Genomic DNA, 17,138 nt, shown 5'->3' with positions numbered 1-17,138 from the left:
AAGTTGTAGATTAATTCATCAACAGAGTTTTTTATTCTTTGTTTAAAATACACCTTTATTATAAATAGCATGGAAACATGGGCGTAGCAAGCTTTTCAAAAGTGCGGGGGATGGACGTGGTTTGTTTGTTAACAATAAAAACGATGAATACAATGACAGAAGGGTACAAAAGGTATAACATACAAGATATAAAAAGCTTCCCATTTAAATGAGTGATACTAGAAAAGTATAAAAACACACTCGGTGGTAAGCTTGATAGTGACATGGGTCTGACAGGACTGTGACTGAGACTGCTAAATTTTGCTTACTTGCGCCTTGAAAAGGGGAGATATAAAAAACGCCCACACAAAGCTTTTTCTCTGGTGGTATAAATAATGTAACAATTTACTGTTTTTAAACATTAAAATAATATACACTTTTCTTTCATAGTTCTTCAACAGGTATGAAAACAATGACATCATTTCTCACTTTTTTCTCCTCAACAGGTACAATCAAACACAACAGGTAAGTATCCACAAAAGTATTCAGCTAATCAACAAACAAAGCTCAAAATATCAAAATCAATTGCACTGGCAATAAACCCGTAAATACAATGCTTCAGAACAATGACAATTTGTCCCTCCTCCTCTTAAATTCCCTGCCTTCTTCATCACAGTTACTTTACACATTGCATGCCACATACATAACCGAATTTAGCTAGCTGCTGAACAATATCCCAATTAGCAATTAGCATTAGTCTAAAAACGAAATATAATACAGAAAACACTCGACATGTCAACAAAACATAAACAGAACACCTTCCCAAACACATATCAAGCTTATTTAAAAACCTCGAAAGCATAAACGCTCATTCGAAGTACCTGGAAAAGGGAGATGTAAATAACCATAAGTTCCCGCCTCCTCAGCACGAGCTGACCGATAAATCTAACACACCAAGAGAGGCGGGACTTAAGGCAGAACAGCCAATCATCAGCCGGTCACACTCAAAGCCGGTGTCATGTTCGAGAGGGAGGGGAGAGGAGGCAGCCGCAGCGAGCGCAGACCAGAGAAACGGAGGAGCGACTGCTGTAAGGCGTTTGTGCAAAACTGCGGAAAAACTGCAGAAAAAGTGCGGGTGTTGAACCCTCTCACCGGGAAAAGTGTGGGTCTCCCCCCACGGGTGCGACGCCCCTGGGAAAGAGCATCCCGACAGCTGAGAAGGTTATGCAATGACATAGGCGGGGATGGCAGGCTGAATATCACACTTACCTGTTGTAGGAAAACAACTCAGAAGTACGAATCTGAGACGCGTTTGAGCTTAATTGTTGAAGACAGGGAGAACAATATCTCTCAACATTCTCAATCTGACGCTGTCTGTAAAAACCAAGCTAGTATTTTTTTGTGATTTACATAAATTCAGCACATAATGTAAGAACATTATGTGTAGCCTAAATATCTTGATATATGTAACACTGACTGAGTAAGGACATGTCAAAGTGAAATTAATGATCAAAATTCAACTTAAATTGCTGTTGATCTTATAATTAGATACACTTCATATTTTGTTTTCGTTGTACTGCATCAAAATTCGAATTGCCCACATTTCATAAAGGGCTATACTGGGAAATTAAAAAAATAAAATAAAACAAGAGACAAGACTGAATACCACTACATTTTAATAAAAATTAACCACATATGGTGCACATGAAAACAAAACAATGCCTTAATTTTAAATTGCTAGGCTCCATATTCCCAGTGAACATGTAAACCGTAAAGGGTTGAATCAAAAGGCAACTAAAATTTCTCAACAAATCATTTTCAGTTGATTCTCCTGTCTAACGTTGTCCCCCTCCATCTCTGTCTCTGTGTTATGTTTAATTCACAATAGAGTTGACTACCTTTGAGTAACAAAGTAATTGTCCTGGTGAAGAGACATCATACACCATGCATAGTGTACAAACTAATGAACTGGATCTAAATCTTGGATCTGTGGGATCTAAATTTTTTGGCCTAGTCACAGTTAGATCTATCAAAAGAGGCCAAAAATAACCCAGAAGAATACTTTGGGATGCTAAATTTGTTTGTCAAATTACACAAACTGCCAAGTTCTTGACATTGATTCATGATTGCCTACTAAATACAATACAGGACATACAGTATTTTCAAGCACACATTAACCAGGCACCAAAAAAACAAAAATGATGTTAACCGCTGCCTTAATCATATGTATGATTCACACATGTAGTGTTTCACATGCAAGTCAGAAGGATACAAATCCATTTTCAGTAAATCTTTCGTATTATTTTTGAAAATTCTAATTATCACAGTTCATTTAAATGCAACGTGATTAGAAGAAAGCAGATGGTTTGGTTATATTTTAGCTTTGACTTGTGGATACTCTCACACTGATCATTCTCTACCTAAATGTTATTCCTTTCCTTTTTATCAGTAATCCAGTACACAAAATAAAAATCTTAAATATACACAATGAAAAAACCTAAAACTTGTTCTGATCTACTTGAACAACAACCAAAAAGCAGCAGTTCTACAAATATAAATTCCACAGCAAATGTTGAATCTTGAATATGTGTCCTGCTTCATGCCGCCTCGGTTTTGATTTAGTACAGACAACATACATAGCACCCTGCAACCTCCGTTTCATGAGAGAAAAATAACATTCTGATTATTCAAACAGATGTCAATATGTGTACGGCGGAAGTCATTTCCCATTTATTTTCCTTATTGAAAAAACAACAGCAGCTAATGAAGGCGTCCATAACTCTCACTAAAAGTTTGTCAGGGCATGAGGTATACAACCCCACAGCTAAAATGATTGAAATAAAAATATGTTTCTCAGTCGGTTTGATTTTCCTTTGCACGAAGCACTGTGGGTTCCAAAAAAAGCAGCACAGTCCTTCCTCAGCTGTAAGGAGGCTTTAGGAAGCGGCTTCTCTGGCCATGTTACACTTTGGAGCTCCACAGGGCTGTTGGAAACAGTATGTAGGAAACGGACCATAACAAGTAGTAAACACATGCTGGAGGGAATGAGAAGCAAAACACCATGGCAATTCCTATAGTGAAAGAGAACAAATTTGACTTCATTTATTTGTTTTGCCACCAAAAATCTAAGGTAATTCATGCGATTAAATATCTGATTATAAATCAGAAACCATGCTAATAAATATCTGGTTTTAGGCACCCAAAGATATCTTTTTGCCCTGGCCAAAGATTCCTAAACATAGTAAGAACTGACACAACCAGATACTGCATGCTGTCGCAACTTTTCAAATATTGTAAAATTGGTCCTACTTTAAATAAACAAATCTGTCAAATGCATAAATGCATAAATGTAAACTCATTTTGTTGCCTTACAAATCTTGAATCCTGCCTCACAATTAAACAATTCTCTTGAGTATCTTTACCTCCAATGTAGACCACCTTCTTCCAGGCCTGAGACTCAAGTACTCGGTCATGTGGGTAAAACGTCTGGCTCACCATGAAAGGAATCATAGCCACCGCTATGATTCTCAGCACCACCATATTTCCTCCAGTTAGTAGAGAAACACAAGCTAGAATGGCAGATGAGTAGATGCATGGTAGGCCACGGTACATGAAGGGAATTCCTGCAAAAAACAGAAAAAACCTTTAGATAAATTCTGCCAAACTATTCAATATTGTATATATTTAAAATGATGGTATGTGACAATTTATTTATTTTATTAAAATAATTCTGATGAACTTTCAAGAGTATGCAAGTGATACAATTATGCAACTACAGTGGTTCTGATTTTTGTGTGATATGCATGCATTGTAAATTATAGTTCCTCACCACTAGAAAAGAAGCAGAGACGAACAAAGACCGACAGTGCGTAAAACATGCACAGAATATTATCCAGCAGATTGGGTGTCCTTAAAAGTAATGATGTCGCAATACCAAATGTTGTAAAATCAGCGAAATCATCCAAATTTGCACCTGTGATACACAATAAACAAACACGTTAGATTATCCCCAGTGAGGTGGGGGGGCATGTTTTCATCAGATTGTGGCCGTTTGACTGTGGGTTATAACAAGTGGCCTGGAATGTCAACAGCATGGTGAAAAATGATAAGAATGTCAGATATGCAGGGGGTCCAAAGCATCCGGATCAAACAGACAATCAGTGCATAATCCCCTGCATTAGGCCACTTCATCACAAAATGACTGTTCAGTTGACACAACAGGGCCTGGAAGCATTTATTCACCCTCATGTCATTTAAACTCGGTATGTGACTGCAAAATAGAAAAGAAGATTGTAACAAAGCTCAATAAAACGGGAAGGAAGGAGGCGGGAACCTGCGGGACCGGGGCGCGTACAGCTGATACTCATTATCACTCACGCCACCGGCCCCGCCTTCCTGCCCCACAGCTCTCGTCCCGCCTTCCTCGCTACAAAGATATTTTGAGAAATGTCTCTGGCCTCCATTGACTTCCCTTGAATGGACACAAAACCACAATGTTGTTTGGTTAACAACATTCTTCAAAATATCTTCTTTTGTGTTGCGCAGAAAAAAAGTCATAAAGCTTTGGAACGACACGAGTGTGACTAAATGATAAAATAATTTTCATTTCTGAGTGAATTATCCCTTTAAGCACAGTTTTAACATAGCAGTAAGAATACAGCTTAAAGGTCCAGTGTGTCATTTTTGGGATGATCTACTGAAAGAAATGCAATATAATATACATAACTGTCTTCAGAGGTGTATAAAGAGCTTACACAATGAAGCGTTATGTTTTAATTGCCAAAGTATGAGCTATTTCTATCTACGTACACCGCGGGTCCCCTTGCATTTAATTCGCCATTTTCTGTCTGCCGTAGTGTTTCGAAAGGGAGGGGGAGGGGTGGAGAGAGCGGTTGGTTTCTATTCGCAACCTTGCCACTAGATTTCATTGACTGGACCTTTAAGTATATCTGAAAAACACTTTTTTTGATGATGCTTAACAATCAAAAAACAAAAAACTTAGGACAAATGTGAAAGCATTTTCTGTTTTTTTAAACTGTGGTCAAGACTCACTTCTGTCCCCATTTAGTTCCACTTAATCTTGAGGACACCCAGTCCTACTCACCCAGTGCAGAACAGGCGTTAAGTTGCCTAGCAACAGCTCCATCTGCCAAATCCAGTAGGTAACCGATCAGGACCAGCCAGCATGCAGCATGATGATGCCTGCAGATAACAACATTGGTGAGACCATAAAGTACAAAACCACATGTAAGCTGAAAAAATCTTACACTTTTTTTGCTTTTTCTACACATTATTTATATTACATTCGGTCATATACAGACAGTTATACGTTTTTCAAATGAGGTTATGAAAAAACAACAGTCAGATGCATAAATGCCTACCCGTTGAGACTGCAGAGAATTGAGGCCATTCCCATGACCAGGTTGGCAACAGAGAGAGCATTAGCAGCATTTCTACGGGCAAACTCCTTTAGATGCACCCAGTTAGGTTTTTCGTTCAGGAGCAGTTTGTTAGCATCCTGGAAAAAGGCTGAGACCAAGAAGAAACATCAGCAGTTACACATCAGCAGCTTCTATTGTGTCAGTACACTGCCTGGAGAGTTTTGGCTTTGTGACAGTATATTAAAGAAATATGACATAACTTTTATTCAGAAAATGATAACCAGCTGGATTAGAAAATATAGCAACCAGTTACACTTTATTTACAGAGTCTCATTTAACATGCTAAAGTACATGTTGTAAATATGCCATTTTTGTAATGATTTACTTATCCTCTCTAAAACATTTATTTGGTAATGTTTTCATTTGAATAACCTCAAATGGGCTTGCCCCATCACAAAAATATAACACCGGCATAATAGCATGAGAAACTATAAAGTCATAAAATACACAATGTAACCTCACCAAAAGTACGAGCTCCCCTAAAAATGAACTAAAACAAACAAAAACTATGCCGACATCAGATAAGTTTGCAATAATTTTACAATTGTAAGGTTTAATTATATTATGTTTTATAAATATAACTTTTCCATAAACCCCACTCACCACAGACAAAACATTTTTCTGTAGTATATAAACCATTCAATTAATAGCAAAAGTAAAACATTTACAGTAAAAATACCTTCAATAAATATTTTAATGGGTGATAAAAAAAACCTTTTAACTAGACGGTATGATATTCAAAACGCAATTTCAAAGCTTTTTAGAATGCTTAGGAACATAATTTGCTCTTACCAAAAGGATACAATACTCACCATTAAATTTCTATGATCAAAACAATTCAATATAATAGCAAATAACTACTCTTTGATTTGAAGACGTCTTCATCGGACGCACACGCCTGGTCCAAAGTTAACTTTCGGTGTTTGTTGAATGGGACATGTAAGTTTGTCACATTTAAGTTTAGCCAAGTAAAGGTTCTTCTCAGGGCGGACTAGGACTAAAAAGTGGCCCAGGACTTTTTCGCCAAGAGCAGCCGACCGTTCGCAATAGCGCTTCGGTTCCCCTGCGTCTGGTCTTTTGGTGATCGCGTTTTAGGGGCGTACCCCTCTGTCCATTTACGATTGTGTTCCTGTCCCCCCGGTCTGTTCGCAATCGCCTTCCTGAGGCTGCCAACATGAGCGCCGTCCCACCGAGAAAACTCCCGGTGCTCCAGATGGACGATCAGTCCCTGGTTCTTATACTAGTAACCCAAAATCACACTTGCTAGACATTTTAACTTGCTAGTTTGTAATTTACTTCTTTTTGCTTTTTATCAGAAATAATCTACAGGGACTCTGTCCCTGTTTGTAAGCCCTCAATTCATTAGAAAATACCAACATGGTTTTCAAAACAGATCACAGACAGAGGTTTTAGGTTAAGCGCAGTTTTTCATTCACAAAGCACACGTCACATTGATCTACAACTATTACAGTAGATCTCTAAACTGACAACCGGGTCACCAGGAAAACATGTTCACACTACAGACAATTCCGATTTGTTTATCAAATCGGATCTTCAGGATGCACACTCTTATTTGCGCACATAAGCATGGCTGACATTTATTAGCATACTTACTGTATCTAAATTGGATGCAATAGCAATGAGACAGGAATCAGCATGTTGCCAAATGACACTCTGATAAAAGTTCCAACAAGTGAATGCAGAGAGCTGGATATTTGCCCTCTGCTCCTTGGCACATGAGACAACAAACAGAGCTAAACTCTAACTAAACTGAAACTCTAGAGCTAAATTTCTTCAGTAGTATAGAAATAGGACTATCTTGTTCGTCTCATTCCAAAGAGAGAGACAATTTACATTAAATGTTATCAAAACACAAAGCTAGGAGGTCTTGTTAAAATTCAAGTGCTTGAGACTGTTGCTTCTGAAACGCTGCAGAGATTTTCAATGAAGTCAGACAAAGACGTCTTTGTAATGGAGTAAATCAGTGAGCATCTCTCTAATGACGTTCACAAAGTGTAATTTATGTTATATTCATTATGCAATAAACTCAGTCGGCTGTATTAGGGCAAAGGCGTAAATTCCATGCTTGCAGATGTTGCAAAATCGGATTTACAAAGGACACTTTGATATTTGTGTGCATGACAGACCCAGCGTTTGTTCTTGTACGTCCAGATTTCATTGTGCATTGTGAAATAAGCGTACGTTTATGCAAGAAGACATGCACAATGTGTGATGTTTAATTAAAGTTAGGGAGGAGCACGAGCAGATAACCCACCCGGATGGTTTGCTATCAGCAATCACAGCATCCGCCCTTTCAGCTCAAGAGAGAACTACTACAAATAGACAAAGCTGTCTTACCTGCATTCTCTCTACAGTCTTCAAGCATCCCTCCACCACCCCGGCTCCTTACCACGAGCCCGTTTTCTCCCGCAGGACAATGGGGGGAGCTCTCTGGGTTCGGGCTAACACCGGGCTCGGAGCCCTCTCACCGGACAGGGGGAGAGTACTCAGAGTTTGTAAGAAACTGCCAGGCTCGCAGCCCTCTCCCTGGACAGCACGCCATATACGCATACCTTTTAACCTGCATTATTATCTGCATTGGCGAACTCGTGAATTGTCATTTAAGTATATTAAGCTCACTGCTACATTACTTCAAATATTGCCGAGCATTTACAAAGTCATCAAGAAAGTTGTCAAAGTTGGGGTTCCTACTATTGCGTTTTGTACCCTGAACTTGATGTGACTCCAAAGCCAGTCGATTTCAAGCGATTCTTCATCTGAAAGAAAACAGTCAATGAGACACAGCACATGCCAACACACAGAATTTACCATAGGTTTGTTTTTACTTTAATTCAGAGGCAGTTAGACCTCTCCATTGTGTAATTAAATAGTTTTTTATAAAGATTGTCAGGTTATCAAAGCATGTGAGATATGTATTTCTATTTCCAGCAAGTACTATTACTAAAGTATTTCAAATAAAAGCAAGGAAATGCACTGCAATGGAAGGTAAGTTTGTTTTAAAAGTAAAGTAATCACTATATACAGTGGATTTGGTGGTAGAAGTCAGGATGGTGCATTATGTGTATATAACAGACACACAAGATAAAATGCCTCACACAAAATACATCAGCACCGGACTAAGAGAACTAAAGTAGTCCAAAAAAACAAACTTTGGTACACAAAACTTTTTTTGCAGTTTTAAATATATTTCTGTTGAGGTAGGTGTGAAGACTTTTTGGATGTGAACATATGAACATAACAAACTACCTGTTAATGGACTTTAGTATTAGAGTTCAAAAGCGTAACAGAACTAAGTGACTGAAGTCAGGTGAACTTTGAAAACACCTAGGCTACTGTACTTTTCTGTGGGAGTGTTCAAGTATCGACAGATAGTTTTCTGTATTGTATGATATATGGTGATTGTAAAAAACTGTCTATGACAATAGTATTTTTGTCTGGTTCCTCCATTTCACATGACAGAATCCCAGAATGAAAATGTGTTTCTGGAACATGGTTTAATAACGTACATTGGAATTACAGATGCTAGCCAAAGCAACTTCTGTATGGAACATATATTAATAAAATGGTGCTATATAGCACTTAAAGTGGTACTTGGCTCGTATATAGAACCATATCTTGGTGCTTCAGTGGTTCTTTAGCGGTTCTTTGGGATGACTGAGGTGCTATATAGATCCGCTGAAGAACCATCCAGGGGCTTAACAGGTTCTTTATACGGAAGCGGTGTATGGTTCTTCAGCGGTTTAGCACCTCAGTCATCCCAAAGAACCTCTGAAGAACCACTAAAGCACCAAGATATGGTTGAATACAGCACTTAAAGTGGTTCTCCTATGATTACGAGCCAAGAACCACTTTTAGTGCTATATAGCACCATTTATACAGTGAAGTGGTTAATGGTTTCTTAACATCTACAGTGCAAGACAGCCACTGGGCAACTATACAGTTTACTATAAACAACTACAATTCAGAAAGTCAAAACCCTTTTAACAACTTCACAAAAATTGCAGTCTGATGACAAACACACATTGCTTCATAACTAACCACAAGACGACAATTTGCACACTTCTTACTGAAACATGAAAACCAACTAAAGTATGAGAAGAAACAGCAGAATATGGCTCTTTAATAGTAGTTCGATTTTTAATCTACATACCAGATGTTGGAGTTAGGAAGATCATGCTGGTTTCCGAATGTCTTCAAGCAAAACAGCACAGCAACTAAACCAATGCAAAAAAAAAGATTTACAATGGGCCATCAGAAAAATTAAATACTATTGTTATACTCAGTCAGACAAAAACATGGTTACCATAACTTTACTAAAATAAAATCATTGTTGAAGGATCTATCTTTTTTAGTTGTAATGAGTAATATCACATTCTGTCACGATATACGTGGAAGAACCCACGTGCAGGCAACGGCAGGTAAGGGGTTAACAGGGGTGTTTTATTAATAAACAAATAACAAAACAAAACTCCCTCGATGGGGAAAAACACTGACAAAGACAATGGGAATAAATGATAACAGGAAAACACAAGAACCAAGGACTATTAACTAGACTATAAAACACTTGACTTAAACTGACATAAACAAGACCAACAATGACTCACGGTGGGAAAAAGGAACATCGATTTGGACAGGTTTGAAATACAACACAACATCACAAGTACAAGGAACATACGTATCCACGAGCAACAAGACAATGAAACATGAGGGCTACTTAAAGGGTAAACAAACGAAGCATAATTAACGAGGGCAGGTGGGGAACATTAGACATGGCAGGAAAGCAATACATGAGATGAGAGGGGCGGGGCGGGGCCAATGACAAGACACTGGAGAGAACGCATATTATGTTAAGATAGACAATAATATGATTCTGTCCACATAAAACCTAAGGGCTCTGTCCCGATCCTGCCACATGACTAGAAATTCATAAACAAGAAGGTAGGACCGTGACACATTCTAATAGTGTACTCTGTTACTGTATGTCTGTATAAGTCATTTATTATGATTATTACATATTATAAACGGTCAGTTCTGGTCCTTGATTCTGATTGGCTGAGCGGAGTTCTAAGCCGTTATAAAATACCTCAATATATAACGGCTGACCGCACCACATAGCCTAAATATCATTTTATTTATTTTATTTTTATTTACTCCGCTTCGCGTCGTGCCACAACGCCCTTAGCTGTTATAAAATGCACTGTAACCCACTGCTTCTTGGGGCTTATTGCTTTATTATACCACGGGGCTGTTGAATGCTTCATTCTGACAGGCTGACGAACGTTCGCCGGGTGTGCATTATTTTTCAGTTAAACACACACCTATGAAGTAGTTCCAGATTTGTCGACCGAATTACAGTTCCATATCACTGAGCCCAGTTTAACTTAAATGTAGCCTACTGTCCACCAGTGAATACGTATCTAACAACAGACAAAGTGACAGGCAAATTCCATTTTCTGAGAAGAAATAACTATTAATGTTTATGGACAGCATGAACATTTAAACAACAATGGCGAGAGCACTGTACAGGACTGTTCCGACGAAAAACTAAAGCATATATCAAAGGTAACGGCAAACTACATGACACAATCAACGGGTTAAAGATAAAACACGAAGCACAAAAATAACAAAAACGACATCTTAAATTCGTCTGTGGAATGGGTAAACGGGACTTAAAACACACAGCATGAAGCTTTCTATGCCACTGCGAGAACCGCCGCTGGCGCAGAAACCTCCGTGTCACTTTTTTCTCTTAATACTTTTCTTATACGACAGGGGTGTTAAATACGACGAAAACAAATTAAATACAGATACTTGTCTTTTCACTCTCAGTGAAGCAAACGCGTGTGCATGTGCACTGTCTGTGTTCCTCTCGCTCTCGGAAAACTGCATATGCATGATGCAGGCTCAAGCAACGCCTTCAGATGAGATGCGTAAGAAATTAGTCCTACCAGCAAGTGCATTCCGGGACAAATACCATACAAATGTCTTGAGATAAAACATCGTAACAACGTCTTGTGGTATCGGAACAACATCTTGTGGTGTTGTGACCGTGGTATAAGCAGAATAATTGACTCCAATCCTTTCAATTATCGAAAGTTAATGCACACCCGAGGTGTAACGGCCACGACTTTCGATAATTGAACGGCCAGTCGTCAATTATTCCTTACATAATATGGCAGTGGCTATTTGCGCTTAGTTTAAATAGGTTCTGTTTACACTAAGTGAAAATAGCAGCATTTCTTATAGCGATGTGCTATTTACACTGACCGAAAATACCTGTAGGCTTACTTTCTTTGTAGAAATAGTAGTTACTGTAGATGCTACTGGTACTTATAAATAGTGGCAGATAACGTTACTATTTGCATCTCAGTATTGCTGTGCATTAAACATTATGCAATAATAATATAGGCCTAGTGTAAATAAGTGTAAATCATTATATTTATAAAATTATTAAAATGATGGCAACTTATTGAGATATTAAAGCCCTACACCCCTAACCTTACCCTAAACCTAATGAATAAAAATGAACTTTAAATCTTAAATCAATTTTATTGAAAACAAAAGGCCTTTATGATCTGTAATGTGAGAGAAAAAGGTAAAAGAGCGTTTTCAGGATTAGAGGTGGATTAGAACCCCAATCGCCAGTGCCAAAACTGTACAGATTTTAAACCTAACACCACTGGACTCACTGTTTGAAATAGCGTCGTTCTTGGACTTTCTCTATTCCAACCACATTCTGGTGGGCGGAATTGGTGCAAATAGTCTCTGCCAACAAGGCAGGCTATTTGTACTCAGTGTAAGTTAAATAGACACTCCGTAATAATATTATAGCGACTTGTCACGATTTTAAACAATCACATTTAAAGCACAGCTAATAATTCGTGAACACACCCACTAAAGTGCACGTTGACTACTGCCTCAGGACCACGGACGTTGTGGCTAGAAGGGAAACAGCTACCTCAACTGGGCACGCGCACTTCAATACCGCATCATTTTTGTCACGCTGACAACAGTTAATTACTATTTTTTATTGTAAGGTTAGGTTTAGGGTTGGGTAGGTGTAGGCGTTAGCTAATGTAATTTATTGTAATTTTATGGCGAGATTTTGCATCACTTCCGGTGTTCTGCCAATTTATGCTACCCTGTCAAATTTTGCTACCTCGTCAAATTTTGCTACCTCCATACAAAACAGGACTAACCCCTCACCTCCCCCAACCCTGACTAACCCCCCCAACTAGTGATGGGTCGTTCATGAACGATTCGTTCTTTTTGAACGAATCTTTAAAATGACTCGGGAGTAACGAGTGTCTCAGTGAGTGATTCGTTCATTTTGTGTTGACCGCGCATGTGCAACATTGTACCAGAAACAGTAATGAAGTTCGTCTCTCGAGTCATCGGGTCCGAGTCCTTATACCGGAAAGAGAAACGATTAGTTCGTCTCTCGAGTCATCGGGTCCGAGTCCTTATACCGGAAAGAGAAATGATTAGTTCGTCTCTCGAGTCATCGGGTCCGAGCCCTTTTGTTCTTTTGTCAAATGGTAGCTCCGCAGGCAAACCTGCAGCCTGTACCGGAGTCTTCGAGTCCGAGTCTTTAACGTTACGTGACCACTTCCCGGATCATCAGTCAAATGCATGATGTACGTGTTATATGTTGTATTATAGAAAGAAATATAAAATGATCAAAAGATATGTGCAATAAACATCTTCTCTAAAACGTACCGTTCTGTTCTTTTTTCCGTCAGTATATTCATAAATGTTTTTTGTGGATTTCTGCATGTGTTTTTAATTTATCTTAATAACTAACTATTTTGCATAAGAACTGTGCTGGCAAAATATAAACATAAGCAACTCTAGTAAAGTCAGTGTTTATGTCTGATGCATATATTACACAAGTGATCTCTTATTAAATAATTGCACATTTAAATGATTTCAATAGCCTATTATTATATACTTTGCAAACTGCATGAGACTTTTTAGTAAAAAACAACAACCTGTAAACCTTATTGCATACCTGAGTGACCCAAAATTGTTAATGAATTATAAATACATAACTTTACAGAAATGCTGTCAGGAAATAATTAAATAACTGTTTCTCATAACTTGTCCCTAACTACAATATAAGCTATTTCTTATTATATATGTGATCAAAACTAGCATAAATAAACGTTATGGGGCAATTTGGCTATTAACATGCAACATTAATTTAACTCTGCTCAGATGAACGAAATGAACGAAATGACTCAAAAAAAGATTCGTTCATTTTGCTGAACGAGATTCAAACATCCGAATCGCAAAAATGACTCGAACTTCCCATCGCTACAAAACAGGACTGGCCCTCACCTCCCCACAACCCACTAAACCCCCCAAACCAACCCTTACACCTAAATAACCCCTCCCCCAACCCAATCACAACACGAGGGTAGCATAAATTGGCAGAACACCGGCCGTAGCTGTATCCCTTCTATCCACAACTGAGGACGACACGTTTGTTACGTAAACCACAGAGAGACGCACCTGTTATTCTCAACGCATTTCGTTCTGACGATATTCAAAGTCTCACGAGTGATGTACAACCTATAGTAGCCACGCATAATGTATGCGTTAAGATAACCCACAATTCAAAAGTAGTCGTATGACTACTTTCTTAAGCATTTATTCTACAGTGAAAAAAGCATATAAGCAGCAAATCCAGTCGTCTCTGCAAATAACCTTCGCGTTAAGACCCACAAGCAAAAATAGGAATTGGCTTGAAAGGTTCTCATTTCCCTACGCACTTACCTTTATGCATGAACAATACGCGTTTGAATGCTTTACTCGCGTTATTATAGGCACACTGTATCGAATAAGGATTTAAATGAAAAAGACTTTCTCTTCATTATATCGCACAAGATGTCTAATAGTTTTTCTTAAGCAGTTAAAATATAAAGCTCTTTAACCGAGCACATGCGCATACAACCATATTAGTATGCATTTATGTTTGTAAGAAGTAACAGTTAATTATATTTACATTTATTCAATTATAAAACGATTATTTCAAAAGCATATCTAAACCACGATTCTACTTATGTTAAGAAACTTACCTCCTTTTAAACAACAAGCTCTTCGACTCAAAATTAACGTGGACACACCTTTTGATGGAGTTAACTTCACCGACACAATATTTTAAACATTTGCCAAAACAATAACCTTTAATAGAAGAATGACACTATATCCTACACAACGCCACTGTCTGTCAAACACAATGCGTTGACCATTTTCAGCGCGGCTCTTTTTAAAGGCATAGCAAAGTGTATAGAAGACCAAGAGGCGAAATTCTGGTGCTATTTCAAAAGAAGCCACTAGGTGGCGCTTCGGTAGCGCCGCCGCCATCTTGGGGTGAAAATGCTAATTGGACAACACAGATACAGACGGAATGCAACCGAAAGAGATGTCAAAGTGGAATAAAAGAAAGCAATGTTCGGCAATTTACTGCAAAAACTATCAATGAGACAGTACAAGTCTTGCATTTCATCGTTTTCCCAAAGACCCTGGCATGTAATTATTACAAAAGTGTAAAAGTAGTGTGTTTTGTATGCCTATCTTATGCACCTGCTAACTTGTTTTTTTCCTCTAGTAGCAAACTTAATTCCTTTTGAGAACTGCAGGTCCTAGCCATAGAAACCATAATGATTTGTATGAATATGACACTACTTTAGAATGAACTTATTAAATTTATTTATTGAATTCATTTAAATGATGATTTATTTTTGTGTGTAACGCGTACCTCCTGAGAAACGCTAACGTTTTTATGAATTTAGATGACCTCATATCACTTAATTCTTATCTGTCATACTTAATGAAATTATTGAACTCCCCTGTCTCAAATTAAGTCATCAGTAAATGTTATGACACCTACAGTAAATGTTGTGCCGTCTTATGATTTATGTCATCCGTTGTGGAACTACACAAGGTCTTAAATATAAATTGTACGTTTAATCCCTTGGAACACTACAAACAGGATGATGATAATGATCCTAACATGATTTTGCTGTCTGTCGTAATTGAACAATTAAATAATTTTGTCTATACAGTGGCTGTTTTTTACATTAAAGATGTTTTATTTACAGTTTCTTAGGGGACATTGATATAATACTGCCAAAACAGTTCAACAGTCAAGCTGTTATGTTCCTGTTATTTATATGTAGAATTATATTCTTAGTATAATTATTTATTGTCCAAAATTCCCAATTTTTCGGATGCATATGTCCTTAATTTAATTTCATATGTTGGTATTAATTCAGGGTTTATCATGCTAATACTTGACTTAACCGAATTTCAACCGAAACTGACATGGCTTCTGGACACAAAGTCTGTCAAATAAACTGTTAAAAGGAATTGATGACTAGGCCTACTAGTCTAGTGCTTTATTATGTGTTGTCATCATTCAGGTTGAATTTCATCTTAATTGTAATTTTTTTTAAACAAAGCAGCTGACATTGCCAAAGCTGCAGCAAATACCTATTGGACTGCCGAGTCATTTTCACCCCAAAATTGCGGAAGCACAGGGCTGCTGCTGGGCGCGAGTGTTGCAAACGGAACGTTCAATTGAGTTTCGCCTCTTGGTATTCTATACTCTTTGTGCATAGCAGGGTTCGCTGTAATATTCCATCGGAAATGACGCCAACATAGTTCTAGTTCTTTCCAGAGCCGTTGAAAAACAGAGTTACGACACTCGCATAGACGTCCGTTTGAAGAATGGAATGCGGAAGTAACTCGTGTCAAGGAGTGACCAATAGTTCCAAACACTGCACTGAAGCCCATTCATTTCAATGTCAAACGCATTTGCTGTAAAGCTGGTGAAATAACTGCATGTTTAAACATTTTAACGAGTTGGCGGACATGTCCTATATTCATAGATCTATATATTCATATTACTCCCCAGACAAAATGCTGCTATAAATGTAGTCAACGTAGTATTCAGTGTACACAATGTGCTAATATATTTAACAACATTTATGCAGATACAGTTGCTGTTGTCTGTCCCGCTAAAATCCATTCAAATATGTTGACAGCACGGATTTGTTTGTAACTATCGTGCGCTCCGTGAACCACATGACCACAAGGCGGAGAGATAGAGTGTCGTGACTCTGTTTTTCAACGGCTCTGGTTCACTCCAGCGCATCTCATGATGTGGACAGAAACTGAGAAAGTCAACCGTCCGTACGTCGTAATGCCTATTGTGCAACCTCTGTCCTTGAAAAATTGCGTCTGTTTTTGCAGAGCAGAGTTTTTGCATATGAGAGTGCAAAAAGTCTAAATAGCAAAACTGTTATTTGCTGCAAACCCGTTTATGGCTTCGTTGACCAGGACAGCAGAGTCAGTAAAATGTGCAATAATGCAATGCATTCTTTTTCATATGTATGTATTATTGCCTTTTCCGGCGTGTCTATTTACAAATAACCCGACTTGTTGGCAGGAACGTGACGTCAGCAGCTTAATGCATCCTGTGACTTGGGGACACCGACACTGCAGTAGTAGTCTCGGCCTCAGACGTGCACGCCACGCCCACGGACCGTTGGCTAAACGTCTGATGCATAGGCACACTTTTCTGGAAACACTTTAGCACGTTCGAAGTCGTCATTTAAATTTCACAGGATTTCCGGGAGACGTGTGGTCACGTTCTTTAACGGTACCGCCTGGTAACAACACGAAGCCGTC

General features: G+C 38.3%; 1 protein-coding gene across 2 annotated transcripts; it reads right to left on the bottom strand.

Moving 5' to 3' along the window:
* Positions 1 to 1,637: 1,637 nt before the first annotated feature.
* On the bottom strand, positions 1,638 to 14,729 carry tmem269 (transmembrane protein 269). 2 transcript variants are annotated; one of them, XM_057319292.1, is made up of 8 exons: positions 14,522 to 14,727; positions 9,592 to 9,655; positions 8,133 to 8,197; positions 5,361 to 5,508; positions 5,084 to 5,181; positions 3,809 to 3,952; positions 3,402 to 3,602; positions 1,638 to 3,050 (listed from the first exon to the last, which is right to left on the bottom strand). In XM_057319292.1, exons 4-8 carry the CDS (start codon positions 5,393 to 5,395, stop codon positions 2,941 to 2,943), a joined length of 588 nt encoding a protein of 195 aa, XP_057175275.1. In that variant the 5' UTR covers positions 5,396 to 5,508; positions 8,133 to 8,197; positions 9,592 to 9,655; positions 14,522 to 14,727; the 3' UTR covers positions 1,638 to 2,940. The 2 variants fall into 2 exon arrangements, with proteins under 2 accessions (XP_057175275.1, XP_057175274.1); XM_057319291.1 differs by lacking the exon at positions 8,133 to 8,197 and having other exon boundaries at positions 14,522 to 14,729.
* Positions 14,730 to 17,138: the final 2,409 nt, after the last annotated feature.

Source organism: Triplophysa rosa, linkage group LG21 (genome assembly GCF_024868665.1).
Source record: "Triplophysa rosa linkage group LG21, Trosa_1v2, whole genome shotgun sequence".
In the NCBI taxonomy this organism is placed as follows: domain Eukaryota; kingdom Metazoa; phylum Chordata; class Actinopteri; order Cypriniformes; family Nemacheilidae; genus Triplophysa; species Triplophysa rosa.
The sequence above is the reverse complement of the archived record's forward strand: the minus strand, read 5'-3'. Positions and strand labels throughout refer to the sequence as shown.

Bases quoted from the DNA above. Each gene is read 5' to 3' on its own strand.
- tmem269 (XM_057319291.1), bottom strand. From the start codon at position 9,616: ATGATCTTCCTAACTCCAACATCTG. The intron at 3,953-5,083 runs GTGAGTAGGACT...TGTGTATCACAG, and splicing joins TAACGCCTGTTCTGCACTGG to GTGCAAATTTGGATGATTTC. The intron at 3,051-3,401 runs GTAAAGATACTC...CTTTCACTATAG, and splicing joins GAAGGTGGTCTACATTGGAG to GAATTGCCATGGTGTTTTGC.